The 22,418-nt window shown below is 40.8% G+C and overlaps 1 protein-coding gene across 1 annotated transcript in view; it reads left to right on the forward strand.

Annotated features, from left to right (window-relative positions):
• Positions 1–22,418, forward strand: part of LOC310745932 (macrophage mannose receptor 1-like) — a 48,577-nt gene that overhangs the window by 14,597 nt on the left and 11,562 nt on the right. The window contains exons 8-23 of the mRNA XM_083579241.1: positions 1,393–1,550; positions 1,658–1,771; positions 3,345–3,460; positions 5,158–5,306; positions 6,216–6,415; positions 7,289–7,413; positions 8,224–8,311; positions 9,886–10,030; positions 12,047–12,088; positions 12,468–12,631; positions 13,408–13,475; positions 14,546–14,646; positions 14,815–14,957; positions 20,138–20,252; positions 21,253–21,410; positions 22,080–22,182. Of these exons, the coding sequence (XP_083435367.1) occupies positions 1,393–1,550; positions 1,658–1,771; positions 3,345–3,460; positions 5,158–5,306; positions 6,216–6,415; positions 7,289–7,413; positions 8,224–8,311; positions 9,886–10,030; positions 12,047–12,088; positions 12,468–12,631; positions 13,408–13,475; positions 14,546–14,646; positions 14,815–14,957; positions 20,138–20,252; positions 21,253–21,410; positions 22,080–22,182 (1,989 nt within the window). The remainder of the gene's footprint in view (positions 1–1,392; positions 1,551–1,657; positions 1,772–3,344; positions 3,461–5,157; positions 5,307–6,215; positions 6,416–7,288; positions 7,414–8,223; positions 8,312–9,885; positions 10,031–12,046; positions 12,089–12,467; positions 12,632–13,407; positions 13,476–14,545; positions 14,647–14,814; positions 14,958–20,137; positions 20,253–21,252; positions 21,411–22,079; positions 22,183–22,418) is intronic.

Genomic DNA, 22,418 nt, shown 5'->3' on the forward strand with positions numbered 1-22,418 from the left:
GAGCCCTGCTGCCTCCTTCTTAAAGCTAGGCAGGCTTTGGGAAGGTGGCGGGAGGGCTCTTGGGCCCATTGGAGCATCACACCTCTCTACCTAAGCTGGGCTTTGGGAGGGAGGTGCCAGGGGAACATTTAGGGGACTAGCCTAGTCCCCCTAGTCCAATGCCTGCACGCCACTGCTACTGCTTTTGAAATCTATATTCTGATTTATTCATTAACCCAAGGCAGATTTCAGAGTTAAAGAACGATGCCACCACACTAAAGTACTATCAGTAATAGGTTTGAGATACAGCAGACGCTTTGTCTAGTGTCCCCAAAGTTAGCTCAGTTGGTTGCAGTGTGGTGCTGATAAGGCCAAGGTTGTGGGTTCGATTCCCCATATGGGTCACCTGCATGTAACCCTTAGGTCCCTTTCAACTCTACAATTTTATGTGCAGCTGTTCTTCAAAATTTATTTGAGAGCTGCACTGGCTCAGAAGGCGGGTTCTGCTTTCGTTGCTGGCACTTCTGGCCGTACAAAGCAATTCTTGCCCACTTCCATTGGATTCCCATCCAAGCACAAATCCTTGAAGATCTAAATGAGGTCAGGCATATGTCTCTGAGTACAAGAAGTAGTGCGCTACTTAGTACCAAGTGCTGGAAATGACATTGGATAGTCGAGCTACTACAGGACCATTGTGGCAAATGGGATGTATTGCTGTCATGCCCTGTTTGTGGGCTTCCCAGAGGTATCTGATTTGACCACTGTGGGGAACAGGATACTGAACTGAACTGATCTGCTTTTGCATGCTTATGTACTTAACATGCCCAGATGTTAAAGTCTGTAAGAGAGGCTCTGCTTCACATCCCATGGGATGTTCATAGGAAGCTTGGTCCAAAGAGAACAAATAATTCAAAGGATAAGAACAGTAATACGATAATTACCAAATCCAAATTGCATTTCTTCTCAGTTTGCTTGCTTTCCCATCAGCCCCAGCCAGCACATCAAGTTAGTGAAAGCTGGCATAAAGGCCATTTCATTTTTTCATCCCCCCACTTTGGTTAATTAAAGAAGAGGCTTAATGTCCCTTTTCACTATTAAAGAAACCTTTTCCTTTTTGGGGAGAGCTGGAGTAGTTTACAGGAAATAGTTCAGAACAGCAAGCTAAAAATAATGGGCAGATTTTAATTCATGTGTGGGTAGAGGAAACTGAGATCCCATTATTGAATTCCAGAGTAACATTTATTGCCAACAGGTTGACCTTGGAGAAAATAGTTCTTAGGCATGCAATGGCTGACATGGTGCTGTTTCAATAGCAAAATGCCTGGACCTTAGACATTCTGTACAGAAATTACATTTCCCCTTGCTCATCTGCATCCAACGGAGTGTCATTTTTGCCTATGCTCATCCTGTTAGGCTCATCTGATGAATTGTGGATTGGGCTGAATGACCGCAAGGTTCAAATGTACTTTGAATGGACGGATGGGACTTCTGTAACATACACAAACTGGCTGCGTGGAGAGCCAACACATGCTAACAACAGACAAGAAGACTGTGTGGTTATGAAAGGAAAGGTAAAGTAAAACAGATGGCTCATTCGATGTGCTTCTACTATACCAAGTGTATTCCTGTCTAAATATGTCACAAATCTTATCCAAGCAACTCTTTTTGTCCAATGCAGCAAGGGTTCTGGGCAGATCAACCTTGCGATGTGAAACATGGATACATTTGCAAAAGCAAACCACTAAAAGAAACTCCGGGAGATGTAGATGTAGTCGAAGAAGGCTGCCAGAAAGTAAGTAGATCAATACAGAATTCCCAGTGGCTCTTTGGCCCACTTCCCCCAAGTGGTTGTTGTGCTCACATTCAATGAGCAGCACGTACAATGCAACAAGGGATAAAACCTTGTTCCTGTGTCCTCTGCAGGTTGCTTACCTAACACTTGGGTGGGCATCTGCTGTTGCCACCAGTCAGTGCTCATAATAACTAGTTATTCTGGAAACCTTGTAGCTACTGTATATTGTGGTTTTTCATTTGAAAAAATCCCCCAGGCTCCCCCTTCTCTTCAGGTTCTCTTCCAACCACCTCCAAAATGCTCTGCAGAACCATAGCAAGTGAACAGCCTATCTTTAAAAAAGCGTATCACAACAAACATGCAACAAACATGCACAACATCCTCCTGTCTGAGGCTTGCTCAGGTCCGTATTCCTGACCTCTAGCCTTATGGATATTTGTCAAGGGTAAAAATGGTTTTATTCATCCAGGCTTTTAATGTTTGGTCTACGGTGGTGGTTGTTTGGCTGAAGTTTTTGGAATCTGAGACCTTTAACTGTCTTGATGTTATCTGCCTGCTACCCCCCCTTTTTTTAGTTATGTGTCTTTAGTTATGTGTCTTTATGTGCCATTTTATCTTACTTGCTTTGTAACTGTAAGCCTTCTTTTTTTTAAAAAAAACACAAAAACAAAACCATATCTATCGATGTGGTGGAATTAAACCAATCATCTCACTGTAAGTTTTGTATTTTGGCCATGGAAGCATTAATTTAGGAAAATACAGATTGAATTAGTGGTATTTTGTAAACTTGTTTTATGCGCCAGGCATTTGTCAGGATCCTAACCTTTCCCCCTCCTTTTTTGGTCTTTTTCACTCTTGTACAGAGTTTTTTCTCTCAGCTATTTTATTGGAAGGGAAATAGTAAAACACAGGAATAAACAGTTGTTATTCGCTTGGCATAATTAAATAAAATCAAGTTCTCAACCCGGTTGCTATTTGCTCTGATTCAGGGGTAGAACATGGGCTTTCCTGGGGAAAGTTGTGGGGCAAAAAACCAAAACCCTCTCAGGCACAGACCAGGAAATCCCAGATGTGTGCCTAGAAATGCTGCACAGAAGGCAGTCTGGATGAACCCTTAATCTGGGAAAATAAAGTCTTGATTAGCTGGAACTGACCATCTTCCAACATCAGCAGTAGACAATTGTCAGATCCACCAAAAAATCATTTCAGCAGAATTTATGCTTAGAAAGTGAAAAAAAAAAAACCCAGACATAATTGCACAAGGGAGCAGAGCAAATACAATAATAAGTTAAATTGGTTTAATATCCCTATAAAACAATAGACTCTTAATGAAACGGATATCCCTACAGGAAAGGGCCTTTTTACTGATTAAACATTCCTAATATCCTATTTCATTTAAGGAAGTATTTTAGCTGTATTACTTTCTGCACTCACCCAGTTTTTGTTCCTTTCATTCTGTTTTTGTCTCTTGCTCAGCCTTCATCAGTCTTCAACAGAGTTTTTAAAAGGTTATAATATGCACACTTGACCTCACAGGCTGTCTGTAAAGTACATTATTCTTCCTTCCAAACAGGGCTGGAAAAGACACGGTTTATACTGCTACATGATTGGAAATGTATATTCAACATTCGCAGAAGCAAATCAAACATGTATAAAGGACAATGCTCATTTAGCTTCTGTTGCAGACAGGTTATTATTATTATTATTATTTATTATAAAAATAATTGTCTGAAGTGAAAATATGACATTTTTGTTAAGCTAAGGCCTGGTGCCATCATGCAGAAATCTCAGGATTCTTTCTTCCCTAAAACATCTTCTATTTAAGGCAGGATGAAAAACCTCTTTCAGCTGGACGACCACATAATTCTGTTGGAAAGCTGCCAGTGGCTACATGCCGATAGTGGGTGGGACTAGACATAAAAATGGGAGGAGCCAGATTCATACACCATACCTCAATATTATGCAACAAAGCTATTTCTCATGGAAACAGAGGCATTGATTTATTAGTAATTTCCCTCAAGTTGCACATTCCGTCTTTTACATCATTTTTTTTATAGGTTATAAAATGCAAAAGCACTGCATTGCCCCTTTTCTGTCCTGAATATGCAAAAGTCAAAAATAATTCAGTAATCCCAGCAAAAATATGTACATAGCATAAATGCAAGATCAACTGCAAGTCTTGGGGCTTTTGAAAAGAAAAAAGAAAACTTCAAAACACAATTGCATTGTAAAAATCGTATGCATGCACGCAACTGCAAAATTCATGGATGACTTTTTGGCGTATTTGCAGGGAACACCCGTCTCTGCTGAAATATTTTATCCGTGCTCTGGTCTTCTTGAAGCAAGACCTTCTTGCAGAGGAAGGAGCTGCAATTGTACCCTTTGCACAACACCACAGCTCTTTTCCCTCTCAGCTACTCTCCTCTGAAAAACTGATGGATGGGAGGGGACCAGGAGGGCTGTATGGGCAGGATGGGGTCCAGAGAGCTGTATCTAGCCCACATGCCAGAGGTTGCTCACCCTGCTATATCACAGATAAAAAATGGTAGTTGTGGTGTCTATTAACCACAGTTTAGAGCAGTAGCAGCATAAACCTTGGCTATTGTTAAGGCCAGGAAGAGAAGGATAGGTGGGAACATGCCAGGGAAGGGTTAGGAAGGTGGGAGCGTGGAATTTAGGAGTGTTTAACAGCATCCACTCAAAGTGATATTGTTACGTTGTTTTACTTAGGAAGTTGATGATATACAACTTGCACATTTGATTTCAAACTTAGAGAATCCATACCTTGGATTGGGGAAACCCAGCCAGATGCGCGGGGTACAAATAATAAATTATGATGATGATGATGATTTAAAATTCTTGTAATTTCTGCCAATTCCCTCTTCCATAGGACCCCTGCCCCCACAACACATTCAGTTCTGTTCCCTAACCCCCAGGAGAATATTTTTAAGGGGTATGGGGTGGGGGGCTTCAAAGGGAAAGGATATGTGGGAAAGGCCCATTCCATAAATCTGAAATCTTCAATTCATAAATGGAAATTTAGGATCCAAGCCCTGTAGGCTTAGATGGTTAGCATACAGAGGCTTAAGGCAGAGCATGCCCCCAGGATCCAGACTTATTTCTGAACATTAATTCTGCAATGTCTGAACATGTCCTCCTCTGGTCCCTTGAACCTTCTTGGGTGCTGTAATATTTCCTTCCTGAAAAAGACATTATTTTATTCCCATAGGGATGAATGTGCCATCTCAGTGGAGCCAACACTTTTAATTGTACAGTAGATGGATATACAAGCCCATGCTACTTCATGGCTACATTTGCAGGGGTTTCGTCACAAAACATTTCATAGAAATGAAATGCTACTTTTGCCTTTTATTCCTTTTCTGCAGATACGAACAAGCGTATTTTACTAGTCTGATTGGGCTCAGGCCAGAACAATATTTCTGGATTGGTCTTTCTGACATACAAGAAAGAGGAACATTCATGTGGACCAGTGGGGAAACTGTTGAATACACCCACTGGAATGTTGAAATGCCTGGTATGTAGACCAATTCTATAGAGATACTGTGAAATCCTGGATTTTCCACAGAAAGGCAAAATTCTGACTACTCTCCTTATTACACAGAATGTTCTGTTTGTTTTGTAGACAGAACTGCTCACAGATATAAGAACAAATAAATATATGATGAAATATTTCTTCTTTGGCACTTACCTTGCCCCATTTAAACTTTCCATTCTGCTTGCTCAAGGTATAAGTAAGTTGCTTTGTCAAGTTTTTGCAGACCTGGTTAGATCTGAAAATGTATTACTTTTGAAACCCCCTTGCTTAAACCTCAGCTTTGTTGCAGTATAGAAAAAAAGGAATTTATTTTTTTCATAAATTTATTCCCTGTTCTTTGAGATTTTTTTCTCTACGAAGTAGCTTACAACTATATTTAAAATTACAGCATTACAAATTCTGAATTTTAAATAGTTGTAGCCTACCCTGGGATTGGCTCATGAATTGTGGCTAATGATAATAGTAATAATGAATAACAGCAATTGTAATAATAATAATTCTATATTTAATCTGTCGAAATAAAACAATGAAACCACATTAAAATTGAAATCCAAGAGGCTCATGCAAGACCCTCAATATACATCGAACACTTCTCAAAGATTGCAAGGAATGAGGCCTGCCAAATCTCTTAAAATGCAGGGTCCCACAACTGGAGCCACCAAACCAGGATCTCCACAGCTGGGCACCTCTGAGCAACCCCTCCAGCACAGATCTCAAGAAAAAAGCTGTGTTGGTTGTACAATTTGTTGTTGTTTTTTTCAACCCTTGAGATTTTATGCTAAAACAAATCTAGGGGTTAAGTTGCTAATTGGCAATGGATGTGTTTTTCCCTTTTCTTTTTTGTGTCAATTACATGGCCCTGTGTGTCTCTCTTCATGTCCCACGAAGGGAGAAAAGCAGGCTGTGTTGCCATGAGGACTGGAATCACAGGTGGCTTATGGGATCTTCTGAAATGTGAGACAAAGGCAAAATTCCTCTGCAAGCGCTTTGCTGATGGAGTGACTCCTCCGCCGATACCAACGACAACTGCTGCCCCCAGATGCGCTGACGGCTGGAGTCCAAGTGACAGTAGGAACTTGTGCTTCAAAGTATGACATTCAATTGCAAGTTTTTTTTAATGAATCTTACCAAATATGTACTGCCGTTTGTTTACATCTATTTGTCTTTGTAGTTAGCACAGGAAATGTTTGTTAAAAACATGTTGTGTTCCCTCATCCTTATGTTCTTCCCACTTTTCCAAGCAGTGGGAGAGTCCAGAGATACAGCACTTAGGAAAGAGGTCACTGAAGGCTTATTGCCATTTTGTAACAATTGTGTTCATTTACGGATATACACAGCACCTGTAGTTTCCCTAACGAAAGGTTGTGCCTGGCAACTTTGCCATGGGGCTATTAAAGAACGTATAGAGCAAAAGCTTGGATACAATTTGGAGGGAAAATACCTGAGAAATTGCAAGTGAAGTTTGGACTAGCTCAGTAACACAGGTGGTCCTCCTTTCTCACTCCAGATATAGCTGAAGTACCATAGATAACTTGATGATAGAGCATCTGTTCTGCATGCACAAGGTTCTAGCTTCCATCGCCAGCCTCTCTGTTGAAAAAGGGTTAGAGGGAAAGAGACTTGTCTGAGGTCTTGGAAAGCAGCAGCCAGCTGGAATAGATAATAATAGGCTAGGTGAACCAATCATCTGACTTGGTTTAAGAGAGATGATGATAACAATACGTTAGCTGAACTCAGTGGTTCTTTTTCTGAGGGTACTCAAGGGTACACAGTTCCATCACCATTTTTTTTCTAGAAGAAAAGCACTGGCTGAGCTGAACTGAAAATATCTAAATTATATTACATTTATTTTGTTATAATGAACATAATTTATAACTTCCCTTATTATGAAGCAATGTTTCTTACTTTTGTCATGTGCAGATCTTATTGTGCCTAACTGTAAAATAATATATCATCATTAGGCTTTCATGAGGAGTGATGATAAAAAATCGTGGGCGGATTCTCAGAGTTTTTGTAGAGCCATGGGAGGTGAGCTGGCCTCCATTAGTAGCTCACAAGAGGAACGTTCACTGCAGCGCTATTTGTCGTGAGTAAATTGATTTATCCATGTTATCATAGCTATTTCACACCCACATTTAAAGCACTCTTGTACCACTTTAACAGTCGTGGCTCCCCCCCCCAAGAATCCTGGGAAATGCAGTTTGCTAAGGATGCTGATGGTTGTAGTCCTGTGGGGAGTAAACTACTGTTCCCAGGATTCTTTGCGGTGAAGCCATGACTATTAAAGAGTCAGAAGAGTGCATCCATGGTGTGGATGTTACATATAAGAAGATGGAAATGGCCATTTAGTCCCTTGTGCAGTACCGTTTTGTGTGAATCCACAAATGAGGGAAGTCCTTCCAATCAGCTGATTTTGGGTGCCATTGGGTGAATTGTTAGTTATTCAATGTAACTATAACTGTAGATTTTAGTCAAGGAGGGGAGATTTGTGTTTGTGGGATTTTCTGCATCAAGGTGTCTAAACAACGTGACTCATCTTGGGCATTATGCACCTCGATTTGGGCAGAGAGCAGGCAAGGGGAAATATTTGTGGTTCTGCCTCAGATGGGAAATGTATTGGTCTGACAGAAATAAGACCAGTAGACGACTTGACTATTGGAAAAATAGCAAACAACACACTCTGTGACAAATAACGTATGTCGTAATAAGCAGATGGTCTTTGAGGCGGAATACTGAGCTGCATAAAGTGAATCTTATTTCAAAGACAAGCCAAGAAGCTTAGTTGGAAACTAAGCATTACAATTACAAGCTAACATAGTTGGGTTAGTTTAAAAGTGATTTCATAAAGCAACATGTCTATTTACCCAAGTCTCCTTATGTTTGTGTGATATCTTAGGGACCAAGGATTCAGCTCTTCACATTTCTGGCTAGGCTTAAATTTACAAAGTCCAACTGAAGGATTTTCGTGGAGTGATGGCTCTCCAGTGAGTGACTTGCACTGTTTTTAAAATATTGTGGTTCCAATTTTACTACTTACGTGCCAAAAACCAAGAGAAGCAAATGAACATACAGAGCCTGAAAATTATGCTAAAAATAAAGTTTTGAAACCAAATACTGCAAAATGCTAAATGCCCAAAGGAGTGTCTCCATCCCCCACCAGCGCGGACACTGAGATACAGCTCCAAGGGCCTTTTGGCAGTTCCATTAGGAGAAGTTTGCAAGGAGTTACAGGGAACTAGGCAGAGGGCCTTATTGGTAGTGGCCCCCGCCCTGTAGAATGCCCTGCCATTAGATGTCAAGGGACTCATCTATACTTGTGGTTTTTAAGGATAATTATGATAATCATATAGCCATACAATGTTATTTTAAGACATCAACAATGCATTATTAAGTTGACACACCAGAGGACACTGAGAGTTCTCCCCGTGTGAAATAAGTGGGTAGACCTTGTAGAAAAGGAAGAGTAGGATGTATTTATGTTTTAGAATGATATCAAAAGCATCATTCTAGAATGCTTAAAGAGTGAGTATAAATCCAGCCAAGGAGATAAACAACTATACAACTTTTAGAAGACATCTGAAGGCAGCCCGTTATCGGAAAGTTTTTATTGTTTGATGTTTTATTGTGTTTTTATGTGTTGGAAGATGCCCAGAGAGCTGGGGCAACTCAGCCAGATGGGTGGGGTAATTAATAATAATAATGGGCATTTTTACATGGCACTTTATTGCAGACTTAGTGCTGCTTATGTTGTGCAGGTTCTGCACAGCGTTTACATTGCATCATCTGTACAAATGCCATCCCATATTAATTTCCTACTTCATCTGGATTTAACATTTCCATCTGTTGTGTAACCCCCTGCACTGTAAATACATATTAAAATGGGGGGAGATAATAATAATAACAATAACAACAAATAAATAAATAAATAAATAAATTTATACCCCACCCTCCCCAGCCAAAACCAGGCTCAGAGCAGCTAACATCAATTATGTAACACATCAAGATAAAATCAAGCAATCAATTAAAATACATCCTAGAATCATCCTAGACTTTCAATGCTCACCAGGCCCTGCTGTTTGTGCTGAAGTTATATGAACTTGTGCAAAAAGTTGGGAGGCCACTTTCATGCAAGTTCTTATGGGGGAAAGGGGAGTCAAACTGAACCCTGACCAAAGGCCCTGCGGAAAGATGTCAGATCCCGCAGGGCCCTGGTCTCTTGTGACAGAGTGTTCCACCAGGCTGGGGCCACGACTGAAAAGTCCTTGGCCCTGGTCGAGGCCAGTCTAATCTCCTTGAGGCCCGGGACCTTCAAGATGTTATTATTTGCAGACTGTAAGGTCCTCTGTGGGGCATACCAGGAGAGGCGGTCCCATAGGTACGAGAGTCCTAGGCTGTAGATGGCATTTTGATGAGGACAATGCAGTGTGGACACTGCGAAAGAATTTGCATGCCTGATCAGTGCTGAGTATGCAATAACCTGCTGTGTGAAGGCACCCTTCATTAAAATGAATCCACCTTATTTTCAGACAAGCAATGTAATGAACTTATTTCTCCTCAGCTTGGATATACAAACTGGGAGTATGGAGAACCCAATAACTACAATGAAATTGAGCACTGTGGAGAGTTGAATGCAAATTATCGGATGCGCTGGAATGATATACACTGTGAGGACTTGTACAACTGGATTTGTCAGATTAAAAAAGGTAAGATTTCTTGCCTTATTAAGCTGTAACGTCACCAGAAGATTGCTTGTGATACTACGGTATTTAAAAATAAATAAATACTAAAAATGTTTTTAAAACAAATCAGCATTCTGATTAATTCAACACACACACACACATATCTCAGAGATGTGGACAATAATAAATCTGTGGCTGTTTATGGTGTGAAAGCTGCCATAAATACTTCATACCAGGCGTCAGCAGAGTTGAAATACAGTCGGCAGCAAAGCGAGTGGAATCAGCCCTGAGTCTTGATTGATCAGAGACAAAAGAAATATTGGTTACATTGCTAGTGAATAACCTTTGGATAATTTTTCTCCAAGGAATGCCCTAATTGTACTGAAATCCTTTAAAAAAAAAAAGGTATTGGTCATGTTGCATATCTGGTGGTAATCCTGCTCAGCTGAGCTAGTCAAAAGTTTCTTTCCCCCTTTTGTTGGAATCCTCTTGAATTTCGGAGTTAGAAGCCAAACTCTAAATTCAAAATTTTGATTTAAATTCTATCAACTTTCGTAGACTTCCATTTTAGCTCTAGCAAGATGACTTGCTTTTTGCTTCCGTTGGTTAAGGTTGCTTTGATGCAACCTTAACCAACAAATAAATGCTCATGAAATAGCAAATGCCATCCAACCTACCTTTCAAACAAATCTCAATAAACAGACCACCTTGAAGCATCCTTAGACCACTGTTCCAAACTAGAGGAAGGTGAATGCATTAGGGAGAATTAAGTGTAAGCGGATGTGCTAAAAAAAGTTGCAAAAGAATAAAACCCAATAGTTTGACCACTACCTTAGAATATGATCACCAGTTTTCACATTTTCAGTTATTGTATGCAATCTATCAAACCTATCAAATTCCCCACTCTGCCTGAACATATTATGTAGCCACCTTCACAGGGATCGCTGTGAACTTCAATTTTTTATACAAAAAAGTTATGCCATTTTTTTCTTTGGCACCATTTGTCAAATTCAAAATCCATTGTGAAGAGTCATTCTATTATTATTTTTGTTACAAAATGGGATCCTTTTGAAATATGAGTGACACAGAAATCCAAATTCAACTTAATAATATTAAAATACCACTTGGAAATAATGTGGGAATTGGGCAGAGCAATTCTAACCCCCAGTTCAACTTGCTGGATGATATTGTTGAACTTCCCAATTGGCCAAAATATACAAAACAAATTCAGATGTATGCTGGGGGTATAAGCAAGTGGAAGGAACAATGTACCATATGTGGTGGGGTTGTGATAAAATTTTAAAAGGGGGGGGTATTGTCTACAATGAATTAAAAAAAATGTTCAGACAAACATTTGTGGGAAAACCGTAAGCCTTTCTTCTGAGCATTCTGAAAATTGATATCTCAATTGATAAGAGGAGGGTGTTATTATATGCTACAACAGCAGCGAGAATGCTGGTTGCTAAAAATTGGAAGGGGGATAGGACACCAACGAAGGAAGAATGGCAAATTAAATTGTGCGAATATTTGGAATTAGCAAAAAAAGACAGAGGTGATCAGGAATCAACCAAACCAAAGGTTTAAAAAGGAGTGGGACTGCTTCAAAGAGTACTTGGAAAAACATTGTTCTCAAACAAAATCTTTGATGTGTTTTGACTAAATTTTGCAAAGTAAATAATAGATAGATAATGTATACTTTATGTAAGAGAAGCGAACTAAGGGGAAAAAAACACAGTTAAAAGATAAGGAAGAAGTAAGGAGTTGCAAGGAGGTGGAGGGAACTCACATGTGAAGAAATACTGATTTATTTTGATTTGCATTTGTGAATAAGATAACATGTTTTGAAGAACAAATGGAATATGTGTACAAATAGTTAAATTAAAAACTAAGAATATATTTTTTTAAAAAGATATTGTTGAACTTCCTCTTCACCAAACTCCACCAGCACAGGGGCTCCTGCTGCCTTGATCACCCCGAGGCATTGCTTAATTATTGGTTTTAATAGGATAATGCATGTGTGGATCACATTTCCCTCCCCAGGAGAAGAGCCAAAGCCTGAACCAACAGAACCACCTTTACCAAGTAAGTTTGCATTGCTTCCTTTGAAGAAATCATGTCATGTCAATAACTAGGGATTGAAGCTAAGTGAGTGTTACCATTCCCACCCAGGCAGATGGAGGTTTCCAATTTCTTTGAGAACTGCACTTCAGGAATAAGGTTATCAAGCACAGCTTCTCCCACATCAGTTGCTCAGAGTCCAAAACTAGACGCGATGGGGCAGGCATCTATGGATCTGACCTACTCAGATAATTTTTACACACCCCTTCGTTGCTCTACCCTACTGTGCCCTATTGCTTTAAGAAGTTTATTCAAAGCCCAGATCTGATGCAGGAAGTGACCCAGGTAGGGGTGGTTAGCGATGCACGCCCCCCCCCCCTAATCCATACCACCTCTCTCGCAGAATTTCAATATAGCAGTGATGGATGGCTCATCAATGGAGACAAGCAGTATTATTTCAGCACTTACACTGCTCCTATGGAAACAGGACGTGAGTTTTGCAAGAAGAACTTTGGAGATCTTGCAGTCATTGAAAGCAACACTGAAAGAAGATTCTTAACAAAATATGTAAGGCGCTAGTTTATTATTTCCTCAAATAAATACTTCGGAGTAGTAAACATTCTTTGTTATAAAAGACTTTTCAGAAATTTCATTTCGTGAAACACTTGCTCTAGAAATTTGGCTCTAGAAATTTGGCATACCTTTTGTTCCCTTTCATGATGTTATCCCCAAGTAACAGCAATTTGCCATTTAAATTACACACCTTTTTATTTTATTTTATTTTATTTTATTTTATTTTATTTTATGTATTTATTTATTTTGTAAGATTCATGCACCGCTTGATTTGTAAGAAACCTCAAAACAGTTTATGAAAGATAAAACAGTAAAATCAAGAACAATTCACAACTGTACTTTCAAACATACAAAAGTTTAAATACTTAAAACAGATTGAAATTTCCTTAGCTTTCTAAGTATTTGGGTAGGCTTGTCTAAACAAGAATGTTTTTAGCATGCACTGAAAAGAGAACAGTGAAGGTGCTTGCTTGATTTCTCCCTAAAAAACAAAAACATATTAGGAGATACTTTACAAGGCCCCCCCCTGAGGTTTCGACTGCCTAGGGGCCTTCACAGGGTTTAATTCAGTAATCGAAAGAGACCTGGAATAACAAATTTCTTTTCTTTTCAGTGTTTTAAATAAGTTTCAGAAGGCCCAGTTAACTGGGTAGCTAGGGACTTTAGTTATTCTCAATGTGTTTTTGAAGGGATTACATTTACAATGGTCATTTGTTGTATAAAAACTTAGTGTTTGCCTCAGACATAGCATTTTCATCTTCATGCTTTAGATCTCAAAAAACGACTGGACCAACGCTTACTACATTGGCTTAAAACTGAGCCTTGATAAAGACGTCAGGTAAGTAAACAGAAAACATTGGAGCTTATTACGCGACTCAATTTATTAATACTAGACAAATATGCATAGTACTATATAGAGAATCAAGCCCAATGCAGTATGTTCTGTAACTTATCTGTGTGCGTACACACATATTGCAGAGCTGGAAAAAGGCTGCAGCAACTTAGTGGGGATGTATATAATGTGTATGCTGTATACATTTAAAGTAACCCTCTCCCCAATTCCCATCCTGGGGAACTGTAGCTGGGAAGGGTAGCTGTGCAAGTGGTAAACTGAAAGTTTTGTGTTTAGGGGTATATGCTTTGCATGTGCTTTAAATGTATGGTGCAAACACAGATACAACATGCAGGGCTTTCTAATTTTGAAAAGGGCATGGAATTGAGGGGGTGCAAGATCAAGGTTTATAAAATGATGTATGATGTAGAAAAAAGGTAGAGGGAAGTCCTTCTCCCTCTCTTTTTAGAATACTAGAATTAAGGTTCTAGTTCCAGCCAGAGGCAGATTTAGGGGAGCATGATCAAGCGGAGAGGGAGCTGCAGGGGGTGCAGCAAAAATTATGAACAATGGAGGGGTGGTGAATTTTGGCATTGCACAAGGCACCACTGAAATATTAAAGTCCAAAGTCTGCCACTGATCCAGTGAAGCTGACCCATGGGCAGACTAAAGGAAGTTAACATGGAATTCACTTCCTAATGACACCCAGCCCTCAAACTCCAAACCAGGTCATATTTGGGCTGCTTAGTGGAACTGAAATACAAATTATGATAGAAGCAGATAGGGAAGAGGTTGCAGGCAGAGGAGGGATTCACATCCACACCAACCCCTGAGCATCCTCCACAGGACTTCGTAATCCTGCTTTATATTTCTTTGACAAGGAATCTTCATCAAACACAGTGTTTTTCCTTCGTATCTAGTTCAGCTCTCAGAGCCACAGCTTGGATTTTTAAGATGCAGTCATCATTGCGAAGCTGCTATTGGTTCCCCGCTCCCTAAAGATTACCCTTGAATTTCCCTTGCACCTTAAGCCATGTTGAAAACAAATCAAGATAACAGAATAATTTGTCTTTAAGCTGGATGGACGGAACCCCCGTGCAGTATTTAGCCTGGGCACCGCATGAACCCAACTTTGCAAACAACGATGAAAACTGTGTGGTCATTTACAGAAGGACAGGTGGGTAGTCTGCCGATTGCCGACATTTTATTTTTGTGGCAACACATTGTGCACATGAAATTTCCAGGAAAAATAATAAGGCATCTTGTTTGTACAGGGTGAACGGTATTCCTAAATGCAATGCACGGTTTAACTTTTATGGCAGATCACTTATTCTTTCTTGTTTAGGACTTTGGAATGATATAAACTGTGGCCACCCCAATCCTTTCATATGTGAAAGACACAACAGTTCAGTCAATGCAACAGTTGCTCCTACAGCCCCTTCTGTTCCAGGAGGATGTCCAGAATCATGGCTTTCATTTGAAAACAAGGTACCATTATAATGTTCTTGTTTCAAAGGAACACTGGGAAACAGCTATAAATATGTACAATACTGCCCCACATGGCTTTGTCTGTTTTTATTTTTTTGTATATTCAAAATGTGTATTGGCAGACCCCCATCATAATGGAGCTCTGCTTATGCAGCTGGTCACGATCAAAATGAGCACGGATCTCATTTATCTGGTACTTTCCATTCTGCGCTGTGTATCATTTGTTTGGGGCACCTCCAGATTGGTGTTCTGGGTATGTGGTCCAACATGTTATGGACACTCTAATTGTGCACGAGTGGTGGCTTCATTCTGCTTCAGTTGTTTCTGTGGTGCTTCCCCAGCGCTACCACATTATTGTTGCTGGGAGTTGCAATAGAACAAGAGAAGTGGGACAGAAATGAAGCAGGACATTTGTGGTAAAAAAGAAAAAGGGTATGGGATTTCAATAGGATGTGTGCTAATTGGAAACAAAGCAGTGTGAGTGCTGCAAACGTTTGAAAGCAGCATCATGTGTCACAGTCCCTACAGCATTATGAGCACAAATCATCTGGAATGCACAATAAAAAGAGGCCTTGTGTCTGTAATATTAATAATTCCCTCCCCCCTCTTATCTCTCTATAAATTTATATAAATTTACCAGGGAAGGGCTTTAGCTCAGTGGTATGCTTTGTGTGGAAGAGGTCCCAAGTTCAATTCCTAGTGTTCCCAAGGCTGGTCTGAGAAAGAATCTTCCCGGAAACCTTGGAGAGTCACTAGTAGTCAGCAGCCACAAGACTGAGCTAGGCAGACCAGTGATTTGGCTTGTTATAAGGCAACTTCCTATGGGACGTGGGTGGTGCTGTGGTCTAAACCACTGAGCCTCTTGGGCTTGCTAATCAGAAGGCTGATGGTTCGAATCCCCACGAAGGGGTGAGCTCCCATTGCTTGGTCCCAGCTCCTGCCAACCTAGCAGTTCAAAAGCACGTAAAAGTGCAAGTAGATAAATAGGTACCGCTCCAGTGGGAAGGTAAACGGCACTTCCGTGTGCTGCTCTGGTTTCAGTGTTCTGTTGCACCAGAAGCGGCTTAGTCATGCTGGCCACATGACCCGGAAAAACTGTCTGCAGACAAACACCAGCTCCCTTGGCCTGTAAAGCGAGGTGAGCGCCACAACCCAAGAGTCGTCTGCGACTGAACTGTCCGGGGTCCTTTACCTTTACCTTTTAAGGCAACTTCCTACCTTCTGTGTTAATAGAGAAGCATGTGAGAATGTTGTGCCTTTCACAGCACAAGGTTGGCAACAGATTGGCTCTGCATTAAATTTTAGATACTACTTGCTATTGACAATCCTGCACTGAAAGTGATGTCATCTGTGAATCGTCGTTTCCGTCTTTACCCGTTTGACAATGTCTGAAGTTTGAGTTGTAATAGCTACAGTGTACAAAAGAAATCAGAGGTTAATTTGCTGACTTATTGTGTCGGAAACCAGCCGTCATAAGTGGCGCTGTTTAGCATAAAATAAAGACGCAGAGAGCTAGTATTTTTCCTTGGACTGAGGAGCAGCTCTTTCAGACATCTTCTCCTCTCCTCCGGTCACTTTATTACCCTTTGTTCTCTCCAGCCGCATGGCTGCTTGCCAGTGTCTCATGTTACCTCATCTGGCCAAGGCTTGAACCCACCCACACCATATAGGGTCATCACTGCCCAGAGGAAACACAACTCCTTTTAAGGTCAATACAATTCTAATACATGATAAGGCACAACCATGCTGGTCACTGGGTCAGCAAGACACCAGGTGGCACTACAAACCTTTGCCAGGGCTTTCTGGCTCCCACATGCCCTCTTTCTTTATATTTTAATCATAATCATATATATCAGTACCAATGGCTTTGTCGAGCGAGATAAGCGACTCTTTTGACACCGGAAGCGGGCCGTGGACTGGAGAACCATGCAGTACATACAGAAATTAAAGAATGAATACATTGTATATAGCAACACAAAAAAGAATGAATACATTGTATATAGCAACACAAAATAATGCAAATAACTACTATAATAATCACTATAATCAATAAATGTCGAAGCCAACTTCCATCCGGAAGCTAAGAATATAAGAATTCTGATTCCAAGCTGCATGGTAGGCTTCCTTTCTAGTTTATTAGCCATGCACTGGTGTCACTCCTATAGCACTGAGATTGGTCACTGTATGTTCCTGTAAGAGAACAAGAGCTATTAAACATGAATTTCAATGTATCTTGACAGTTTGGATATATGCCCCATGATTCTTCCCCCTCCTTAATTCGAAAACAAATGGGGGCAGGCTCATGGAGGGTCAATTGTACTGGAGGCCAAAAAGTTTGCTTAGGGGATATGATATTAGTAAATTGAAAAGATCCATTAACAGGCACACCATGAAGCATTATGCCTGAATGACTGGCAAAGGGCGGCATGTGCATACATAACCAACATTTAGAAGCATGCAATAAACTAGTAAAGTTAATCATATCTTGTACAAAAATATTATTCCTCCATATCTTATGATAATTTTCACCCCTAAAAGTCTTATTCAACAACACAGTTCTTCTAGTTCGAGAGTGGCTGAGCCATGGATACTGCCAGCCAGAGTAGGATTCAGGCGACAGCTGCTTGCCAGCCGATAAGGTGAAATATGGTGGTTTCAACTGGACCGTGTCGTCTGCTTCTCTTCCTTGTATAACGGTGCAGCAAAAGATGGCAAGGCAAATGGTTAGGAAGGCACTTCCACAGTTGAAGGGACTCGCCATGGCCGCACACATCGAGCTGGAACCCACAAAGGCTTGTCCTCGACGTCCACTGCCGCGTACCCTCGTCCCCACGTGATCAGCGGGACAGGTCCATGCCACGCGGGATCAGGCAAGCGTCGGTACACCACCAAGGGGCGGGGGAGTGCCTCCTCCTTCCTAAAATGCAATTCCGCGGGAGTATGGGCCCTATTATGTGGATATAAAAGATGGTTAAGCACAAAAAGAACTTGGTGAACTGCCGAAGGGATGTCTGCTGTTGGTATGCTTCGGCCGCCAAGTTGTTTAAGCAATAGTGTTTTGAACGTCAGGTGCGCCCTTTCCACTATCGCTTGCCCTGTGGAGTTAAAGGGTATACCATGAGTTAATTTCACATTCCACAACATACAAAATTCTGAAAATGTTTTAGAAATATATGCTGGACCATTATCAGTTTTGATGCGCGCAGGTTTACCCATGACTGAGAAACAGCGGATAGTGTGCTGAATGACATGCCGAGCTGTTTCCCCCCTCATGGGCGTAGCCCATATGAATCCAGAGTGGGTGTCCACCGTGAGGTGAACCTTGGAGAGTGGAGCCAACACAGGTGTGTGTGTGACATCCATCTGCCAACACGCCAATGCAGACGTGCCCCTAGGATTGACAGCATCAAAAGGGATGGCCAGCTGAGATTTAGAACAAGAAGCACATTGGGACACAATATCCCTAGCTTGGGCCAAAGGAATAGAAAACTGCTTAGCCAATGCTTTCGCAGGGAGATGAAAGGTGTTATGACATAGTACAGGATCAGAAAAGAGAGAAAAGGCAGAAATGTTCTTCAGAGCTGAATCTGCTCTTGAATTTCCCTCTGCTAAATACCCTGGGTGTGATGTGTGGGAGCGAAGATGTGCAACATAATAAGGGAACTCTCTGTGCTGAAGTAAGGCCTGCAGGGCGAGAAACAAGGAAAACAAGTCAGAATCCAAGGAAGGAGTTATATAAGATATTGGTAAAATAGCAAAAAGGCGATATACATACTGAGTATCCACAATAAGATTGAAAGGTTGAGTAGGAAAGGATTGAAAGGCAAGAATCACAGCCGCTAGCTCTGCTCGCTGGGCAGAAGACTGTGGAGGGGTGAATAAACATTTCCATTTTCCTCCCTCCTCCCACGTCACTACTCCCCTACTTCTTGTTCCATCCGTGAAGAGGGTTAGCGCCGAGGGGAGAGGTGTGAGAGACAAGGGGGTAGCCAAAACATAGGTGACCTGTGTCAGAAATGTCAAACGGTCATCCTTTGGAGGATTAAAAATGATGACACCTATAAAATCAGCCAAAGCAATTTGCATGGCAGCATTTGTGATCAATAAATGCTGCTGTTCAGTCTGTGAAAAAGGCAAATAAATTGATGCAACATCAAAACCGCTCAAAGCTATAGCACGTGAACGTCCTTTGATAACAATGTCTGATGTGGATTCAGTTATGGAATAAATGTTCTTCGGAGGGGTATGAGGTAAATGTAACCATTCTATAATGCAGATAGTCTTCTTCTTGTCCGTCTGAGCATATAAAATTCCTGTTGGCAACAATGGTGTAGCAAATACGGCCAGGTGCAGCTCGTGTGCAGAGGCCTCTGTGATCCTGTCCACGAGAACAGATCGCAGTTGCTGATTAACAGTTTGTAATGCAGTGATCATTGCCGAAGTGACCTGGATTACATCTGCTGGATCCTTGTGTCCTGCGAGCGCTGTTCAGGAAAACAGCCTAGCAGAGAAAAATCTGGGATTCTTAAATATCTGAAGCTGACATAGTATTTGCATGCTTGAGCTAAGATGAATCGATATATATGAGGTTCAATAACTTATCACAAATAGTTTAAGGTAACCACAGTTGTGGTACAATTAACTTAATTTCACCAATTATTTTGAAAAAGAAAATGCTTAATAAAGAGTTTAATAAAAAAAACAAATTCCATATTGAGTTTTGGGAAGGTTCTTCTTACAAATATTTCTGGATGTTTTCAGATCTTACTTTTCCAGCAGTAATGTAAACATACCCTTAATTCAGATGTAACATAAAGCCATAGTTTGATTCTAATGCTGGTTTGTTGGGGCCAGTTGGCTGATTTGGAAGTAATGGCAAACTATGGTTGGCTGAGACCATAAAGTTACAAATGGAAGGATGGAGCATGTGAACAGAGGGCCTATTCATGTGCCAGGCAGTGGTTGGTTCACTAGCTTGAGCCACAGGGGTAGAGGAGGAAAGCAACTGCAAGCATTTAAAAATGTTCCTATTTCAAGTGCAAAAAAGGACACAGCTTTAAAGTAAAGGGAGAATTAAAGGCCAGTGTCTATTTTCTGGGTTCGAAGATGACAATCCTACCTAGACCTCGATTATACTCAGATTTCTTTCTTTTTTAATCATTCTCTCTTCAACTTTTTAGTGTTACAAAGTATTTGGGTTGGCAGATGAAGACCGAAATAATTGGGATTCTGCACGAACAGTTTGCAAACGCTTACGAGGAAACCTGGCTACCATATCGAGTGAAAGGGTTCAAGGTACTCCACATTTGCATCCATAGATGCAAGCACAAGTAATACTTGCAAAATATTACTTCAGTTTTATATTTTCTGGAACTAATGTGCCATCAGTCTGCACACCCATCTCTTTCAGTATGCAATGAAAGGCTGTAATAGTAGTATTATCATATACTGATACTCAACTTCTATCGATTATAAAACAAAATGTGAATTGTATAACGCAACAATGATACAATAAAGCCTACAAAAACGTTTTTGGCAGCATGGGCACCTGTCCATTACTTCATTTAGACATAATGGCAAACCATACTTTGCCTGTGAGCTTGGATCCCAAATCACCGCTTGATCCTGCTTTAAGATCCTGAGGCAAATATTGTTTGCACAAACATTGTAAACACTATTGTTTGCAGGGACCTGGGAGTGGAAAGCAACAATACCAACAAGCCAAAAATGGAAACTCCAAAGCTCTTTTCTTCATGTAGGGATGGGGACACCTGGGAAGGGGAGAAGGAGTGGGGGAACCATGAGTTTTCTCCAGGTGTGTTTGGGGGAAGGACACTTCCCCCATTTGTTTCTGAAATGTTGAAAAACCAAAAAATGGGAGGATGGGGTTTCCCACAATTTTTTCCATTTTGTGGGGAGCAGAAGGACCTTCACATCTTTAGATGTGCAAACCAAATATGTAGGCTTGAGTCTGCCTGTGTTCAAAATACCATCTGAATACAATTGATGCCTGAGTGTGTAATAATGTTCAATATTTGAAGTTATGAAACACTGAAATTCTCTCTACACTCTCAAGCAGAATCTAAAACTTACAGTTGTGGTTTTAACATTTCTCATAGTCCTCTGTGTTTTCTAATAATAATAATAATAGTATATATATTTAATTTTCAAGGCATTCCCCTTTCCTTTCATTCATTCCAAAACTCAGTGTTTTTCAAGGCTGTTTGGTTTTGAATAGTGTCTCAGTTTTTGGAGATGTCAGCTTTTCCTTCCACTTTTCCTTTCCCTTCCTTAGCTTTCCTCACTTCCCAGTTGAACAATTTCCCAACGGATGCATGGATAGGATTCAATGATATCAATTCAGAAGAGATGTACCTCTGGACAGATGGAAGCAGAGTCAGTTACACAAACTGGGCAAAAGGCTTCCCATCATCTAATTACGATGCAGAGAGGGTACGTATTTGATGAATGCACAATATGGCAAATGTTAATTGGAAGACTGCTCCATATCATCCCCACAACACTTCCTTTTCCACAAGCTTCTCCTGTACGTGGCCTCAAGTCAGAACCATACCGTGAGGAAAAAAGAGGCAATGTGAAGGAGCAAAAAGTAAGTTAATCGTTAATAGGAACAGCAAAATTGCCAGCAATACTGAACTGGAAAAATATAATACTGAAAATCAGTATTTTTCAGATACTTTTTGCCATAAAACCAGGCCCTACGCACCACAGTCTGCAAGTTGTATTTTGAACTTGAGGCGGGAGTTCCAAGAAGGAATTGTGGCAGAGGACATCTAGTAGGTAGGGAAACAAGATCCTATGGTAGCTGCTAGGAAGGCAAGGGCAATTCTGACACCTGGCCAGCCAAAGCCCAAGCCTGACCCAGAAGCCCGATGATATTAAGGAAAATGAATAGATTGTTGGGTTAGTGGAATCACCCTGGAGCATGGGAATAAATAAGAGGTTTCATAAGGGGCAACAGTGTACAGATCTGAAATATCCCGACTCTACTCCTGGTGGCTCTCTGCAATTAAATTTATATAGCTCGGGAAGAAATCAAAGATGCTCTGAATGTCCCACTACTATTTTTAGCATTTGTTTCTCCTTCTTCTTCTTTCGTAGGAAGATTGTGTCGCAATGAAAAACAGGCCTCTTCAAGAATCGGGGAAATGGAGACATTTTCACTGTTCTGAGAAAAAGGGCTACATTTGCCAGACAGATACAGGTGGGTACTTCTGCTAATCTGTTTCCCCTGCTTACATTAGAAGAAAATCTCATGCAAGCCCTGATTAAGCTTTCATGGTTTCCTCTATGCTTCAGTAAAGGGCATTGCAGAGGGTAATCTCCATTTCTACAATTCGATGATTTTAAAGTGGTCCAGATAGCAAGGTGGCCTTTGGACACATGGAACAGTTTTAGAGCACTTTTTGCCACATCGAGTTCGGATCTTGGAGGTTCCGA

This window comes from Podarcis filfolensis (assembly GCF_964270895.1).
Source record: "Podarcis filfolensis genome assembly, chromosome: 12".
Classification (NCBI taxonomy): domain Eukaryota; kingdom Metazoa; phylum Chordata; class Lepidosauria; order Squamata; family Lacertidae; genus Podarcis; species Podarcis filfolensis.